This window comes from Ascaphus truei, chromosome 5 (assembly GCF_040206685.1).
Source record: "Ascaphus truei isolate aAscTru1 chromosome 5, aAscTru1.hap1, whole genome shotgun sequence".
NCBI lineage: Eukaryota > Metazoa > Chordata > Amphibia > Anura > Ascaphidae > Ascaphus > Ascaphus truei.
Genome location: NC_134487.1, coordinates 235,932,176 through 235,949,666, shown reverse-complemented (window position 1 = coordinate 235,949,666; position 17,491 = coordinate 235,932,176). Strand labels below are relative to the sequence as shown.

Below are 17,491 nucleotides of genomic sequence, written 5' to 3'. Positions count from 1 at the left end.
TAATCAGACAGAAAAAAATTCCCGAACTCCTTATGATAAGAACAAAAACATAAGAGTAAATGGGTCAAAAAAACCACACCACCTACCCCTTTTGCCTATTCCCATCCCTATCCCGCCACCTCAAAGAGTGTTACCACAACATGACACTAGTCAGTATCTAAAACAGAAACATGCAAAAGAACTGTATGATGCACAATTGGTGGCTAAAAGTCAAGCAGTTCTGGCAAGCAACAAATATCATGTTCTTTCTGAAATTGAGTCTGAAAGTGAGCCAGATAGTGTTTCTTTCACCCCATTGCCGACTCAGGGAGCCAAAACGAGCTTTTCTTTTTTAGAGTGGAGAAAGGAAAGGGAACACATATTCCCACAGGTGGAGATAAAAACCCACACAGACCTCCAGCCTCTGGTGAATTACAAAAAAAGAAAAAATGCTCCAGAGGAAGAAGGGGAGGTGTTAATAGACATAAATTAAAAACTGGTAGTTCATATCAAAATATTTTTAATATCAGTCAACATCATCTTACCAGTATCGAAAAGAAAGTGTTAGGCAAAGGTCTTACCTTTGCACCCATTTGCGGACCAAACAGTTTCAATCTACACATAGACGTACATAAGTTTGCTCGCAAATTAGCACTAAAGAAGTATTTCTTTAAGGATCCCATCACTAGTCAAATTAATTCAAGGCCAAGTGAGGCAGAAACCAATTCAGAACAAACAAAAATTTTCAAGAAGAAGTCTACTTTTTAATCCTAAATTCGCACAAGGCCATTTAGTAAACACATTTGTAGACATGGTAACTAAGGAATTAGATAATTCTAGCAGGACGTATAAGATACAAAGAGATAACCTAGATCAACAAGAAAAGATTGCTTTACGCCAACTGGAAGACAATAAATTAATAGTAATAAAACCTGCTGACAAGGGGGGGGGGGGGTATAGTGGTGATGGACACCGAATATTATATTAAAGAAGCAATGAGATTGCTTGGTGACAATACCACCTACCTCCCCCTTGCAAGCGAACACCTGGGCCAATACGATGCAGAACTAAAGGTACTGTTAAGTAGGGGCCTAGAAGTAGGAGCTATAAATGATGATGAGTCAGAGTTTTTACTTTCACCCTTTGCACGTACACCTATATTTTATTTTATCCCTAAAATCCATAAAGATATTAGATGTCCACCTGGCAGGCCTATCATTTCAGGAATATCATCCCTCACTTCTAATTTGTCCCAATTTATAGATCACCATTTGCAACCTATGGTCCAACAGGTCAGGTCCTACCTGCGTGACACGACTCATGTTCTTCAGATTCTGAGGGACCTGGAGTGGCAGCCTGAGTACATATGGGTAACTGCGGATGTAACATCTCTCTACACAACTATTGACCATGGAAAGGGCTGTCAAGCTGTGTCACGCAGGTTGGAACTGAATTCCACCATTCCTTTAGCACGTAAAACATTTTTATTAGATAGTATTAAGTTTATTTTAAGCCATAATTATTTTCAATTGAATTCACAATTTTTTTACAGATCTGTGGAACGGCAATGGGTACAAGGTTTGCCCCTAGTTACGCGAATTTGTTTATGGACAGTTGGGAAGAAGACTATGTCTGGAACAACTGTCCATTTGGGGCTCACCTTGTACTCTGGCGCCGTTTCATAGATGATATCCTTTTTGTGTGGTCAGGCAGCCAGGAACAGTTAGATCTCTTTTTCACCTATCTAAATAATAACAATAGGGATTTGTCCTTCACATTTAATTGTAATAGTCAACACATAGAATTTTTGGATCTGAATCTATCTGTAGATATCAATAATAAAATTCAGACTAAAACATATTTTAAATCAGTACAGGCAAACAACTATTTAAGGGCCGATAGCCAGCATAACCCGTCCTGGATACGCAATATCCCAAAGGGACAGCTCATTCGCTTGAAGCGCAATTGCTCCAATCAGGAGGAGTTTGCAATACAGGCGAATGAGCTGAAAGATAAATTTAAGGCTAGGAAGTATCCAGAGAGATTACTTGTAGAAGCTGCCAACCAAGTAGATCAAATAGACAGAGCAAGCCTTTTGGAATATAAAAAACATGCAAAAGATAAGGGAAATAATGGTAATCTGGCATTCATCACGCAGTATAATGAAATGGCCCCAAAAATACGCCAGGTGCTGAACAAACACTGGCCGATTCTGTTGTGTGACAACACTTTAGCACATTGTCTTCCAGCTAAACCAAATATCATTTTTACGAAAGCGGCGAATATAAAGTCACGTCTGGCACCTAGTTGTCCATTGGGACAACCTAAACCAGGGTCCAAAAATGTAAGCAAGGGCTTTTTTAAGTGTAATAAATGCACTGCTTGCTCATGCAGTCAAAACACAAAAACATTTAGATCAAATGTGACTTCAAGGATTTATAATATAAATTCATTTATTAATTGTCACACGGAGTTTGTGATATACTTACTTCAGTGCCCCTGTGGGCTCCAATATGTGGGCCGTACAGGGAGACGCTATCAAAGAAGAATCTATGAGCACATTTACAACATTAAAAGAGGTCTCATAACACATAGTGTATCACATCACTTTCTGGTCCATCATAACCAGAATCCAGTAGGATTAAAATGTCAAGCTATTGAGACAGTGCAGGCCAATTGGAGAGGGGGTGATCAGCTCAAACAGATCAGTAGGCGTGAAGCTTATTGGATCTATGAGCTGAAGACCCTCTCTCCAAATGGTTTAAATATTGATTTTGAATTGGGAGTCTTTTTAAAATAACTAATAATTTTTAATATTTTAAAATAATTATTTATTAATTTTATCATATAAATATATGTTTTAATTAAATATTTTATATTAGCACTTGGTCACTTTAGTGATATAGATTCTAGTGAGGATCAGATATGGCTATACCTTATAAATATGAGTTTGAGTTTAATGTATTATTGATAAGAGCATTTAACATTTTAGTTCTTTGTATAACATTGATGTTAGGTAATCAGTTTAAGTGTACTTGTATGTTTAGTGTTGTGTAGTAAGGCTGTTTGTTCATTAGACTTGATTGATAGAGCAAGTGTATAGGCTGATGTGAGTTTACTATATCCAATAGTGTGTATTCCGTCGGTATATAAGGCTATCGAGTCCCTAGTGACGTCACCCCTGAAGTGCGCATGCGCACGAAACGCGTTGGGCCGTTTGATAGATTTTATTGTGCAGTGTGGCAGAGACTTGGCAGGACGTGGGACACAGATTCTACTAGCAGAGGACGTTTTTGGTGCTTGTTTGGGGCTCCCAGAAAGGCGAATTCGGTGGTAATTGCTGGACAAGAGAGGGCTCGAGCCCCCGGAAGCCCTGGTGTCGCGGAGAGTGACGCAGTTCCGGTCGCCAAAGGAAGGAACCCCTGGGAGGTCACGTGGTTCGACGGAGCAGCAGCAAAGACAAGACATACTCTCAACCTCTGCGTATGATCTGTGGCAGTCCTGTAAGTAGGATTCTGGTTTTTACACACCGGATCCCGCATCTGCCTCATTATTTATGTGTTAATAAATTCTCATTTTATTTCAGTCAGCCTTACTTGTTATATGTAGTGTTTGTCTTGTTTGTGTGTCCTGTTGTGTATACTCTAACTGATAGTATCAGCTGTGTTGCACTATGATGTGATTTCTTTGTTTTTCTCCCTGATATATATATGTGGAGTAACATCTATAAGAAATTTGGAGCATCCCAGCACTTCTGCAGATAGAAGTTAAAGAGACACTGTCATCATTGAACTTTGCTTCACGTTTTGGACTATTACGGCGCCGGTCTGCATTGTATATGTTTGTTTTTTTTTTTTTACTAACTGTGTCTTTGGGTTAGTGTCACCTGGCAGCCTATGTTATATTTTTGTTAGTGTAGTATCACTGTTACCACTTTATTTACACATTTTTTAGCGCTATATACACCAGTATTTTTTTCAGGCGTATGTAACTGTTACAGACCAGATTAAAATGTGAGACAGCTTTAGTTTTGAAAGAACTTAGACTGGTGGCGGTTGTGAGAGTCTCCGGTAGATTATCCCAGTTGTGGGATACACGGTAAGAGGAGGAGCGGCCGAATACTTTGTTGAACCATGGGACCATGAACAGTCTTTCTGAGTCTGATCTCAGATGATAAGTGCTGCATGTGGTAGGGGTGAGGAGCTTGTTCAGATAGGCGGGTAGCTTACCCAGAAAGTACTTGAAGGCAAGACAGGAAAGATGAACTTTGTGCCTAGACTCAAGTGATGACCAATCTAGTTCTTTGAGCATTTCGCAGTGATGTGTGTTGTAGTTGCATTGGAGGACGAAACGGCATATTTAATTGTATAGGGTATCAAGTTTGAAAAGGTGAGTTTGGGGTGCCATGCCATATACTATGTCCTAATAGTCTATAATTGGTAACAGCATCTGCTGTGAGATGCGCTTCCTGACCACCAGACATGGGGAGGATTTGTTCATATAAAGTGCATCTAGTTTGGCATAAGTTTTGGATGTCGGGTATCAATGTGCAACCCAAATATTAAACAGGAGTCAAACCATATACCCAAATATTTATAACTAGTAACTGGGACTAGGGTGGTATTAGTGTTGGTTCTGATCTGAAGCTAATTCATTGGAAGCTTTCAAAATGTAGCCATTGTCTCAAATACCATTGTTAATCTTGTCCGTGTTTAAAAACAGTTTGTTTTGGGAAATCCAATTTTCAAGTCTCAAAGTCAGATTGAAGTACGTGTCCAAGGTCGGAGAGGCTAGGGCTGTGTGCGTATAAGATTGTATCATCCGCATACATGTGTATTGAAGCTCTCTTACAAGCTGTAGGAAGATCATTGTTGAACACTGAGAAGAGTAGGGGCCCCAGAACAGTGCAGGACACCACAGGTGATATCCTAGTGGTTGGAGTAATAGCCTGAGAGACACATGTTGGGATCTACCTGATAGGAATGAAACCAGTTTAAAGCATGCTTCCCTATTCCATGGCACTGGAGTTTTTTTTTAGCAAGTTAACATGATCAACAGTATCAAAAGCCTTTGCAAAATCTAGGAATATTGCACCAGTGAGTTGTCCCAGTTCCATTCTACTCTGGATCTCATTGCAAACTTTTTGTAGGGTAGTTACCTTGCAGTGTTTTGGGGTGAAAGCCAGATTGGAATTGGCTGGTGAAATTTGTCTTGGTATAGTAATCGCTTAATTTGGAGTGAACACATTTTTCCATGACTTTGGATAGTATTGGGAGAAGAGAAGCCTGTAGTTTGAGACAGTGTTTTTACGTTCCACCCGGGCATCAAACGTGGCTGCTGCCTCCCGGACATCAGCTCCACTTAACCTGTCAAACATGTCACTGTCCTGTTATCACTTTTGTCCCATGCAGGGTTACCCTTCTCATTTAACACCATTTTATGAACAGAGATAAATAATCCCTGCCCTGAAGAGCTTACAATCTAAAAGAGTTGTGCTGACTGTTGCAATCTTCATGATTTAATCATATTTTCCGGCGCTCTGTTTCTAGGCTACCGATCGAAGACGGTGATTCCAGGTCCAGCGCCAGAGAGCCGAACCGCGGGAGATATAGGGGAGGCAGAGGGAGGGGGGCAACCGACCCCAGCACCTTCCACTTTAATAGGGGGGGACGGGGGAACGCAGGGAGAAGACCAAAGCAGAACAGAAGACCGGATAGAGCAGTGTATGTGCCCTGGAGGAAGCAGGAGAGAAGAGAGGGAGCAGAGGAGGAAGGGCAGGAGAGGAGAGAGGCATCAGAGGAGGGGGAGAGGAGGAGAGGTGGACTGGAAGGGGCAGAGAAGAGAGATGGATCAGAGGCGGGGGAGAGGAAAGATGGATCAGAGGAGGCAGAGAGGAAGAGAGATGGACCAGAGGAGGGGGAGAAAGCAAAGGCATCAGAGGAGGTAGAGGGAATGATTGAGAGTTCAGTGGATGGGGAGAGGACTCGGGGATTAGAAAATGGGGAATGGAAGAAAGGGGGACCAGAGACAAGGGAAAAGAGGAAAGATGGAACAGAGATGAGGAGAGGCGGTTCAGAGGAAGGAGAGAGAAGAGATGAACCAGAGGAGGCACAAATCAAGAGAGATGACTTAGAGGAGGGGGAGAGGAAAGAGGGATCAGAGGAGGCAGAGAGGAAGAGAGATGGATCAGAGGATGCAGAGATGGCGGGTCCAGGCATCTGGAGGGATGCTCAGGGAATGGCAGTCCGGGAGGCGCTGGTAGACACAGCATCTCCTGCAGCTATGCATAAAGAGAGGGAGAGACAGCAGGGGATCCCAATACCTCCTGAGGCCACCAAGATGGAGACAGAGAGCAGTAAGTGCACGAACAACCCAGAGACCTCAGCCACGGAGACAGGGAGCAGAGGCAGAGACCCGTCGGGAAGTGATACCACGGAGACAGGGAGCAGAGGCAGAAACACGTCAGGAAATGATACCACGGAAATGAGGAAAAGAGTCCGGGATGGAGATCAGGCTCCGGTCGAGGGGAGAGAGAGTCTGGCGACAGTGTGTGAGGGAGACGCTGAAACCTCCACTACAGGGACACCACAAAGGGATGATAAAAAGGAGCTCCAAGAAGCAGAGAGCACTTACACAGAGGTTGTTGAAGAGCAGGCACAGCATGTGCAGGGCACAGAGGGGGAGGCTGAGATGGAGGCAAAGAGAAGTAATGGAAACGAGAAGCCGAGAGGCCAGCAAACTGCAGAATGCAGGGATGAGGAATCTACACAGGGGGGAATCCTCAAAATGCCAACACAAGGGAGCACAGAACCTGAGAAACGTGATGCCGGGAACCTCACAACAGAGGCAGCACAACCTGAGTCACAGGACAATGCAATGAGGCAGGTGCCAGGGGGCGAGGCGACCGGGGGAGACAGGTGTTTGGGCACAGAGGAGCCCTCCATGTGTGACACAGACAAGCGGAGACCCAGGGGAGAAGCAGAGGCAGCACCCAGTGGGAGGTTACACGTAGCAGAAGACCTGGAGGAAATCTTGGAGCAGATACTGCAGGAGGTGAGTGTAGGTAAAGGGGAACCTCGCATCACCTGTAATGAAACAACGTGACCACACACTTTGTAAACCAGTGCTGGGAACACTGGGCTTATCACGGCACCGTTCTTAAAGTGTGTGTGTGTGTGTGTCTATGTATCATTCCAATATAGGAACTAGATCAGTTCTAGCTTCCAAAGTGCACCTCTGCGCATATAGTGACGGCGACGCAACGTCGGGTCAAAACAAATGTATTGTCGCCTTTGGTGCTTATAGTGCGCGCGACCAAGCAACAGCGCTACCAAAAATCTGGTAGTCAGTTATTTGATTTTTTTTTCCAGCAAAGGTCTCGCATCGCCGGCAGTATACGCGCAGCCTTAGAAAGGCAGTCAGATCTCAGATATAACAAATGCACTTATCTTTTATATTCAATTAACCCAGTGAGTTTAATAGCAAAACCAGGCTGGAGCCATACACACATTTGTTGATCATTACACTGTAGTAAGGTATTTTTAAATAATTATTTGAGTGTTTTTCCCCCCGCATTTATTTATGAGTGGCTTAACTTCTTATTTACTTATAATATAGAACTGCAGTATCCTCTCGGCTGTAAACCTATAAGAAACCCTCACTCTGCCTAATGTGGGGAGGGGTCGGAGGTCCTCTGGGAAAGGCATACAGTCAGTACTCAACAAAGAAAAAGTAATCCCAGTTGTGGGCACTCAAACCCCTATGTGGTGAACTGGTGGTCAGAAAGAGAGAATTAAGAATTATTTTTATAATCCATATAAAATAAAGGGAGTAGATAAAACCTAAAACTTATTAAACATGATAATGTGCACAAGTGGTGATATGCTCCTATAAACTGCTAAGTCACGTACAAAGGGGGTAAACGGCAAAGAAGCAAGAACCCACTGATAGCACTCAATGCCCCCAGTAAAGTAATATGATAATATTAAAAATAATCTTTAATGCCAAACTGATTAAAATGATGGGTGTTAAAATACAACAAATGACACACATATATATTAACCCTGGGATGAGTGTATGTGACACTCCGGGTTAACCTAATAGAGGAACAATTTGAGGTGTATTAGATCAAACGTTCCCAGAGAACTGATATGCAGTATTCCCTAAATGTGGTGGTTAGGTATAGGCAAAGGGTGGGGAGGGGCTGCACAAAACCTGTCTTAGGTATCAGACAAGTCCCAAGGTGATATGTGGGTGAAGTGGGTGAATAATATGAGACAGATCGTGATGCCTCTGTATAAGGCAATAGATCTGTGCACACTTGTCTGTGTGTGCTCACCTTACATATACTGTACTGCTCCAATAGTAGGTAATAAATCATATATCCCACTTATTATTATCCCATATATAGTCACCTATAAACAGCTAATAAACTCCTGGTGCTAAAGAGCTAGCTATCATACACAGAACATAAGTACAGTGGCTAATAGATCCCTATAGACGGTGTGGCTGTGAGTATACCTGTGCACATATTCATGAATGTGCTGCCACCGTCAGAGATGCTAATAGCACTAAATAAAACTGTATCAGGAGAAAAAGGCAGCCCTATCCTCACCATAAGCTGCTGAGTCACCACATAAACTCCTGCCCAGTATCGAAGGGAGTACACGCGTTCAGTCTGACAGCTAATTGCTCTGCAACTTGGAAGGCTGCCACGTCAATACTGACTGCGCGTGCACGTGACGGATGCCGACGCGCGCGTTTCGCGATTGAAACGCTTTCTCAAGGCTTGGTATGTGGGGGAGGTCCCATTGAACATAGTATGATTTATATATGCACAAGTGTGATAGTGTTAATGGGGTATTAATTAACATGTGACCCCAGAGGCTAAGAATTAGTTTAGACTCCAATCAATGTGGGTGAAACAATTATAATCAGTGTTCGACAAATCACCCAAAAATCTACTCGCCCAACCAAAAAATCTACTCGCCACCTAGTCCCGCCCCCAACCCCGCCCCTAGTCCCACCCCCCAACCCCGCCCCTAGTCCCACCCCCGCCCCAACCCCGCTTTAAAATAAAATATATAAATAAAATACATGTAATAAATTCCTAGCCAGAACAACATTCGTTTTTGACATAAATGTCTTTATTGTATTACATGATACTACAATTAGTCCTTGTTACGTGTGTGTGTGTGTGTGTGTGTGTGTGTGTGTGTGTGTGTGTGTGTGTGTGTGTGTGTGTGTGTGTAAATGTCGATCTAGAAATTAAAGCCAGGTGTGAATGACTAGTTTCCTGAACCCCTTAACCAGTGTCTGGAAGTCCCCGCTTCACAATATCTAAAGCAGCAATCCCACCTGGGATCTTACCTGATCCGCAGTTCCTCAATGTCCAGGTACCTTCATTCCCGCAATGTTAAGTGTTCCCTACCTGTCTTCTGGGTTAGGGGGGGTTCCGATGTCTTCTGTGTGAAGCTTGAGTCAGATCTAGAAGAAAACAGTATAGGTTATTTTGGTGTAGTATAGGGCAGTTAAGATATATAGGGTAAATAAGAGATCAAGAAACAGAGTGTGAGACAGACACAGGGAGAGGGTGAGAGAGAGAGAGGGGATTTGAGAGAGATAGGGGGTGTGAGAGAGAGATAGGGGGTGTGAGAGAGAGATAGGGGGTGAGAGAGAGAGAGGGGGGGTGAGATAGAGAGGGTGTGAGAGAGAGATAGAGAGGGTGTGAGAGAGAGGGTGTGAGAGAGAGAGGGTGTGAGAGAGAGAGAGGGTGTGAGAGAGAGAGAGGGTGTGAGAGAGAGAGAGGGTGTGAGAGAGAGAGGGTGTGAGAGAGAGAGGGTGTGAGAGAGAGAGAGGGTGTGTGAGAGAGAGAGGGTGTGAGAGAGAGAGAGGGTGTGAGAGAGAGAGAGGGTGTGAGAGAGAGAGAGGGTGTGAGAGAGAGAGAGGGTGTGAGAGAGAGGGTGTGAGAGAGAGAGAGAGGGTGTGAGAGAGAGAGAGAGGGTGTGAGAGAGAGAGAGAGGGTGTGAGAGAGAGGGGGCGAGAGAGAGGGGGCGACGGGGGTGGGGTGACTGGGTGGGGTGACGGGGTGACTGGGTGGGGTGACTGGACGGGGTGACTGGGTGGGGTGACTGGTTGACTGGGGTGACTGGGTGGGGTGACGGGGTGACTGGGTGGGGTGGCGGGGTGACTGGGTGGGGTGGCGGGGTGACTGGGTGGGGTGGCAGGTTGACTGGGTGGGGTGACTGGTTGACTGGGTGGGGTGACGGGGTGGGGTGACTGGTTGACTGGGGTGACTGGTTGACTGGGGTGACTGGTTGACTGGGTGGGGTGACTGGGTGGGGTGACTGGTTGACTGGGGTGACTGGTTGACTGGGTGAGGTGACTGGGTGGGGTGACGGGTTGACTGGGGTAGCTGGGTGGGGTGACTGGTTGACTGGGTGGGGTGACTGGGTGGGGTAACTGGGGTGGTGTGACACTTCTGGTATCCTACACACACACACACACACACACACACACACACACACACACACACACACACACACACACACACACACTCCCATGAATACACATACACTCTCCCATGCATGCATGCACACACACTCACTCACTCACTCACTCACTCTCTTGCATGCATGCATGCATGCATACACACACACACACACTCTCCCATACATGCATACACACACACACTCACACTCTCCCATACATGCATGCATATACACACACACTCTCCCATACACACACACACGACAGGGGGAAGAAGAGGAAAGGCCGCGCGACCGAGCACCACCACCACCACTGCCCCGCTCGCCCCCCCGCGACCATCTCCCGCCCTGCGCGGACAGCCACGGGACCGTGGGGAAGCGGAGACCAAGGAGGTAAGAGGGGAACACCCCCGCTACCATCTCCCACCCCGCACGGGGATCTGGGAAGCGGAAAGTGGCGCATGAAGCCGGGAAAACACCCACTACCATCACCCGTCCCGTGCTGGTATCGCGGGAAGCCGGGGTAAGCGGGGAACACCCCACTACCATCACCCGCCCCGCGCGGGGACCGGGGAAAGCTGGAAGTGGCGCGGGAAGCTGAGAGGACACCTCCGCCCCGCGCGGATAAGCGGGGGCCGGGGAGAGAAGGCAGAACACCCTCGCTACCATCTCCAGCCACGCGCGGGTATTGGGGGGGGGAAGCGGGGAGTAAGGGGGAACTGCAGGAGGCAGGGAAGGAGCAGAGGGGATGGAGGATTGGAGAGTACTTACTCTAGTACTCTCCAACAGATCTCTGGCCAGAAAAAATGGCCGCTCGTTGGGGGCTGGCTCATATAGAGCCTAGCCGCGCGCCCACAAAGCCTGGGAGCGCGCGCCAATCTGCTGTCAGGTACGGTGAGTTATTTATTTATTTATTTTTTCAGCGCGAGCAGGGAAAATTCAGCGCGAGCGGGGAAATTTAAAAAAACAAGCACGTGTTCTGCTTGGGCCAATATTTACTCGCCCGGGGGTTAAATCCACCCGCCCCAGGCGTGTAAATGTATAGGATTGTCGAACACTGGTTATAATTATCATCAGAAAATAGCATAATCATCTACTGTGGGTTGTACTCACAGAAATAAGATGTACAGTAGGTAGATACATAACCAACCTAATGAAGACAATTTCATAATTAATAGTAAATAATGTATGTCACCTAGTGTTCACCCCTCTACAATATAGGGGTATATATCCCATCTTTATCACATATACTTACCTGATCTCGATCTTCTATAGTGTATAGAAATGTGGCACATTGTACACTGGCGACACACTTTATTCAAGCTCGGCTAGTCCCACGAATTCGGGTATACCCGGGTGTATTGAGGTTTGTGACTGTTTTCTGCCCGAGTGCATTGAGGTATTTTCCAAGCAGGGATTGAAGCATTTTATTCCCGCTGGCTGCAATACTGCACAGTTTATATATATACTGCATTACAATTCATGAATTTATGCCATCTGGTAGACACGCGAAGCATTGCAGCCTATTAAATCCTAATCATTATCATTTAACAGATTAGCCGCCCGTCAGCCAGGCATGAACCCAGGCTGGGAAGGCAAACGCAACGGGGCTTGTCAGAGGTGAGGAGCGGCGCATTCCAGGTATCTGCCAGGTACATACTGGGTATTTGCTCGAATAAAGTGTGTCGGTGCAGTAGCTACATTGTATATATACACTGAATTCATCTTTATCCCACATACAGTACTTACCTGATCCCGGTCCTCTATAGTGTATAGAAATGTGGCACATTGTAGCTACATTGTGTATATATACACTGTGACTTTACCAACACTGTATAACAGGGACACATTTGCCTGTCATTATTTACTATTAATTATGAAATTGTCTTCATTAGGTTGGTTATGTATCTACCTACATCTTATTTCTGTGAGTACAACCCACAGTAGATGATTATGCTATTTTCTGATGATAATTATAACTATGTTTCACCCACATTGATTGGAGTCTAAACTAATTCTTAGCCTCTGGGGTCACATGTTAATTAATACCCCATTAACACTATCACAACTCTCTAGACACCATGCGTATTTATACTCATTATGTAGAGACCGTGTGCATCAGTGCTTTATTCAACCAAAATGTACTGCTGCAACGTTTTTGTGATCATATCAATTTAATAAGCTTCAGGGCAGCCTGCGTTTATTAGGTAGTACTGAATGAGTGCCTTTACATCAGCACTACATAGGCAGACCTCTAGGGTGTAACTCCCAATCAATCGAAACACACTCGTGCATATATAAATCATACTATGTTCAATGGGACCTCCCCCACATTCCAAGCCTTGAGAAAGCGTTTCAATCGCGAAATGCGCGCGTCGGCATCCGTCACGTGCACGCGCGCAATCAGTATTGACGTGGCAGCCTTCCAAGTTGCAGAGCAATTAGCTGTCAGACTGAACGCGTGTACTCCCTTCGATACTGGGCAGGAGTTTATGTGGTGACTCGGCAGCTTATGGTGAGGATAGGGCTGCCTTTTTCTCCCGATACACAGTTTTATTTAGTGCTATTAGCATCTCTGACGGTGGCAGCACATTCATGAATATGTGCACAGGTATACTCACAGCCACACCGTCTATAGGGATCTATTAGCCACTGTACTTATGTTCTGTATATGATAGCTAGCTCTTTAGCACCAGGAGTTTATTAGCTGTTTATAGGTGACTATATATGGGATAATAATAAGTGGGATATATGATTTATTACCTACTATTGGAGCAGTACAGTATATGTAAGGTGAGCACACACAGACAAGTGTGCACAGATCTATTGCCTTATACAGAGGCATCACGATCTGTCTCATATTATCCACCCACTTCACCCACATATCACCTTGGGACTTGTCTGATACCTAAGACAGGTTTTGTGCAGCCCCTCCCCACCCTTTGCCTATACCTAACCACCACATTTAGGGAATACTGCATATCAGTTCTCTGGGAACGTTTGATCTAATACACCTCAAATTGTTCCTCTATTAGGTTAACCCGGAGTGTCACATACACTCATCCTAGGGTTAATATATATGTGTGTCATTTGTTGTATTTTAACACCCATCATTTTAATCAGTGTGGCATTAAAGATTATTTTTAATATTATCATATTACTTTACTGGGGGCATTGAGTGCTATCAGTGGGTTCTTGCTTCTTTGCCGTTTACCCACTATGTCACCCACTAGCACCTTACCCCTGCACACTTATTTACTATTTAGCTGAAGCGGGGTTCACCATGACAGAACTTTATAAGTCACGTACAAACACAGTTATCTCAATTTGCAACCATAGGGTATAATAGCAAATATAAAGTGCAGCACCCAACTGATGGTGACAAGTGTTAGCTGTGACCTATGTTCAGGGGACCTGTAGTAAATATTGGACAAAGGACTATATAAATATATGTGGTCCATTTTCCAATATTTAGTACAGGTCACCAATTGTGCTACTTTCTATGAACATAGGTCACAGCTATCACTAGTCACCGTGACCATCTCTTAGGTGCTGTACTTTATATTTGCTATTATACCCGTAGCTGTTTACAAGAGCATATTGTCACGGAAGACCAGTACTTTTACACCGAAACCACCGGGATCACTAGCACCAGACAGGACAAAGTTGTTGAATAAAATGGGGTTTATTCTGGCACTGTAAAGGGGGTTAAGGCTGCACTCCACAAGTAAGATAAGACATACAGTTTACCGGTGCTGCTGGTTCAAGGAAGTACCTGCCAGGCAAAATCCAAAGTATACTCAGGAAAAAAGGATCCAGCGCTCCACGGTTTTCTAAATAAAGTAAATTTATTGTGCCACACAACGTTTCGACCAATAGGTCTTTCTCAAGATGCCTAGTCACTTGAGAAAGACCTATTGGTCAAAACGTTGTGTGGCACAATAAATTTACTTTATTTAGAAAACCGTGGAGCGCTGGATCCTTTTTTGCTGTTTATTCTGGCACGCCAGCAGACAAAACAAAGATGTACAAAACAAGATACAATACCAATTGGGGGCCTGGGGAGTAGACTTTAGCCTCGCTCGGTGCAGAGGCCTGCTTCAAGAAGGCTTGCCCTGTCTGCTTCTCATCCAGGATATCAGAGGGCTGCACACAGCAGAGCCTCTGACAAGTATCTCCAGCTGGTCACTGTAAAGATCCAAACTCCTTTACAGAATGTCTCTCAGTCTCTCTGTCTCTCAGATAGTCCTCTGAGGGAATCTCCACACTCCTTCCCAGCGTGTGTCTCTGAAGGTAGATCTGATTCTCTGATCAGCAGCACCCATTATATAGCCCTCTGTGGCAATCCGTTGCATGGGAGGAGGCTGTTGGACAATCAGAGCATGGATTAGGTTGGTGCCACAACAGCCAGAGGACGTGCTAAGAACCCCTCCTTGATTGTTCACTATTTCTCACTTGCCAAATGTCTGTAACACCTCCACGCTCCCAACCATTGCCTCAATTCACATTTATCTGCAGGAACCTCAGCTGATTAAATCAGAGTCTCCTCAATACAAATGTACACACAATCTAAGTAACATTTTACAGGGATGACTCCCAAATCACATCACAGTGCTTACACACAGATCACAAACACTTTACCTCATATTGCTTTCTCAACTAGATTTGGGAATTGCATTTGGAATACAGTCTCACATACATAGTGTATTATACATTCCCTGTTCTCCCCCAGATATTAAATACATTTGGTTGAAATAAGCCTTACATAGGTGGCCAAGTTACATGGATTTAGGGGTAGCTAGCTGGGCTTCATTTTAGTTTTTTGATGCTAGCAACCCCTACCGTCACACATATCACCACTTGGGCACATTTATTAGGGCTAATCATTTTTAGGTTTTTATCTTAGTGTCGGTTTTGTCTAATCCTTTTATTTTATATGGTCTATTAAAAGTTCATTTTTTATCTCTCACCACCAGTAAACCACATAGGGGTTTGAGTGCCCACAACTGGGATAACTTTTTCTTTGAGTATTTACTCGGAGCAATACTTTGACATTTTTCAGACCCTGTCCTAAAGAGCTATTTTAGGGAGCTGTGACACTAGGATTCACCCACATCAATGGAAGTGACTTCCCCAACAGACCTTAATATCATTCACATGAAAGAAAAAACCCTGAAGAATAATTTATCATTAAGCAACTTGAATACGGCATTAAAAGTTCTGATGTAACGTCTCTGAAAGTTGACAGGTGTCATCCGTGGTACAATAGTGATACACTGTGGTTAACTGGGGGTACTGCAGGAGTGTGTTCGCAGGCTTAATTTCTCCAGTCCTGATGTACAGTATGTGAGCAGTAATGAGATATACACATTGTAGCTCTTCATATACCACACACACTTCTCTGTTTAAAATGTTATACACACATATTGTAATGAAGAGCTCTTCATATATAATCATGCACACTCTGCTCCTCGTAGTACACAGGCTCCGCGTAAAACAATGCACACAGACTATAATACACAGCCCTCTGTATAACCACCCATATTCTGCTCTGTATATGATGACACACACACTGCTCTGTCCCTCAGATCCGCGCCCAGGTCTGTGAGAAAGATGTGCAGATTCAGCCTCTGCTAGGGGATTTCTCCAGTTTCACAGAGTTTCAGACAGACCCCGGGAGGTTCGGCCACGTGATTGAAATCTATGACTTCTCTGACCAGGTCCTCACGGAGGATCTAATGGAACCGTTCTGCGAGTACAGGTAATGGGGAGTAATAGGAGTTATAGGGAGACGTTTATATGGCTCAACGAAGAAAACAGGAACAAGTCCCTGATAACAGTGCTCAAAGTCCATAAGACCTATGAAGTATACTTAATAAGTATTCAACTTGCTTGAAGAAAGGTTTCAAAAGCCACTGTGTCTACCTCTGACTGGGTGTGCATGTAAGCTCATATATGGGGACATAAAACAGCAGGAACCTAAGATTTGTATAAAGGACCAGATGTCTGTGAGCAAAAGGCCCTCTATATACACTCAGGAATATAGTCACCCTAGAGTAGCACCCAAATAAACAGTCCACTCCTCCTGCGATATAAACGGAGAAAAAAGAGGATACTCACATATTGCAGGCTGTCTGTATCAATGCGTGCATCACGCCAGGCATGTAGTAGGAGTTCCAAAAGGAAAAAACGGGGAGCACAGCTGCAAAACAAACTGGGCTAAACACAAAAAAGTTGAACTAAAATCGCCTTTATTCCATGGTGAACAGCGTGGAGTGCAGGTAGAAAAAACTAACGCATTTCGTACTTAGCGCTTTGTCAAAGAGTCTTTTTTGTGTTTAGCCCCAGTTTGTTTTGCAGCTGTGCTCCGCGTTTTTTCCTTTTGGAACTCCTTTTATATGGATCAATGAGAGGTTATAGTGCGCAGGTATATGGGGCAATATGAAGGAGGGGTTCTGTGGAGCTATAGCGAGCTTTTATACGGGGCAATAGGAGGCTTTATTACACAATTATGTTCTGTGAAAAAGAAATATGCACAGGTTATAATAAAAAGGTTATTGTTAGTTGTATCAAGCTACTATTACTACAAGCTTAATCACTGGACATAGCACAGAAAAGCAATATATATGAATGAAAACCCTACACCAGGGGTGGGGAACCTTTTTTCTGCCAAGGGCCATTTGGATATTTATAACATCATTCGCGGGCCATACAAAATTATCAACTTAAAAATTAGCCTCCTATATTTGGTCAAACATTTAATTAACTCACCCCTAATGTGATGGCTGGAACTGCTTCTCTTTGCTGAGGCGTGTGATGTTAGCTTGTATTGATGATGATGCTACTCGCAACTGTTTTTCCAGGTTTGAGTGGGTGACTGACTGACACTTGTGTGACTGTCTGACTGACACTTGTGTGACTGACTGACACTTGTGTGACTGTCTGACTGACACTTGTGTGACTGACTGACACTTGTGTGACTGACTGACACTTGTGTGACTGACTGACACTTGTGTGACTGTCTG

General features: G+C 44.5%; 1 protein-coding gene across 2 annotated transcripts in view; it reads left to right on the top strand.

Annotated features, from left to right (window-relative positions):
- LOC142495792 (uncharacterized) overlaps nt 1-17,491 on the top strand; it is a 97,022-nt gene that overhangs the window by 60,847 nt on the left and 18,684 nt on the right. For both annotated transcript variants that reach the window (XM_075601756.1, XM_075601755.1), the window contains 2 exons: nt 5,529-7,032; nt 16,055-16,227. In XM_075601756.1, the coding sequence (XP_075457871.1) occupies nt 5,529-7,032; nt 16,055-16,227 (1,677 nt within the window). The remainder of the gene's footprint in view (nt 1-5,528; nt 7,033-16,054; nt 16,228-17,491) is intronic.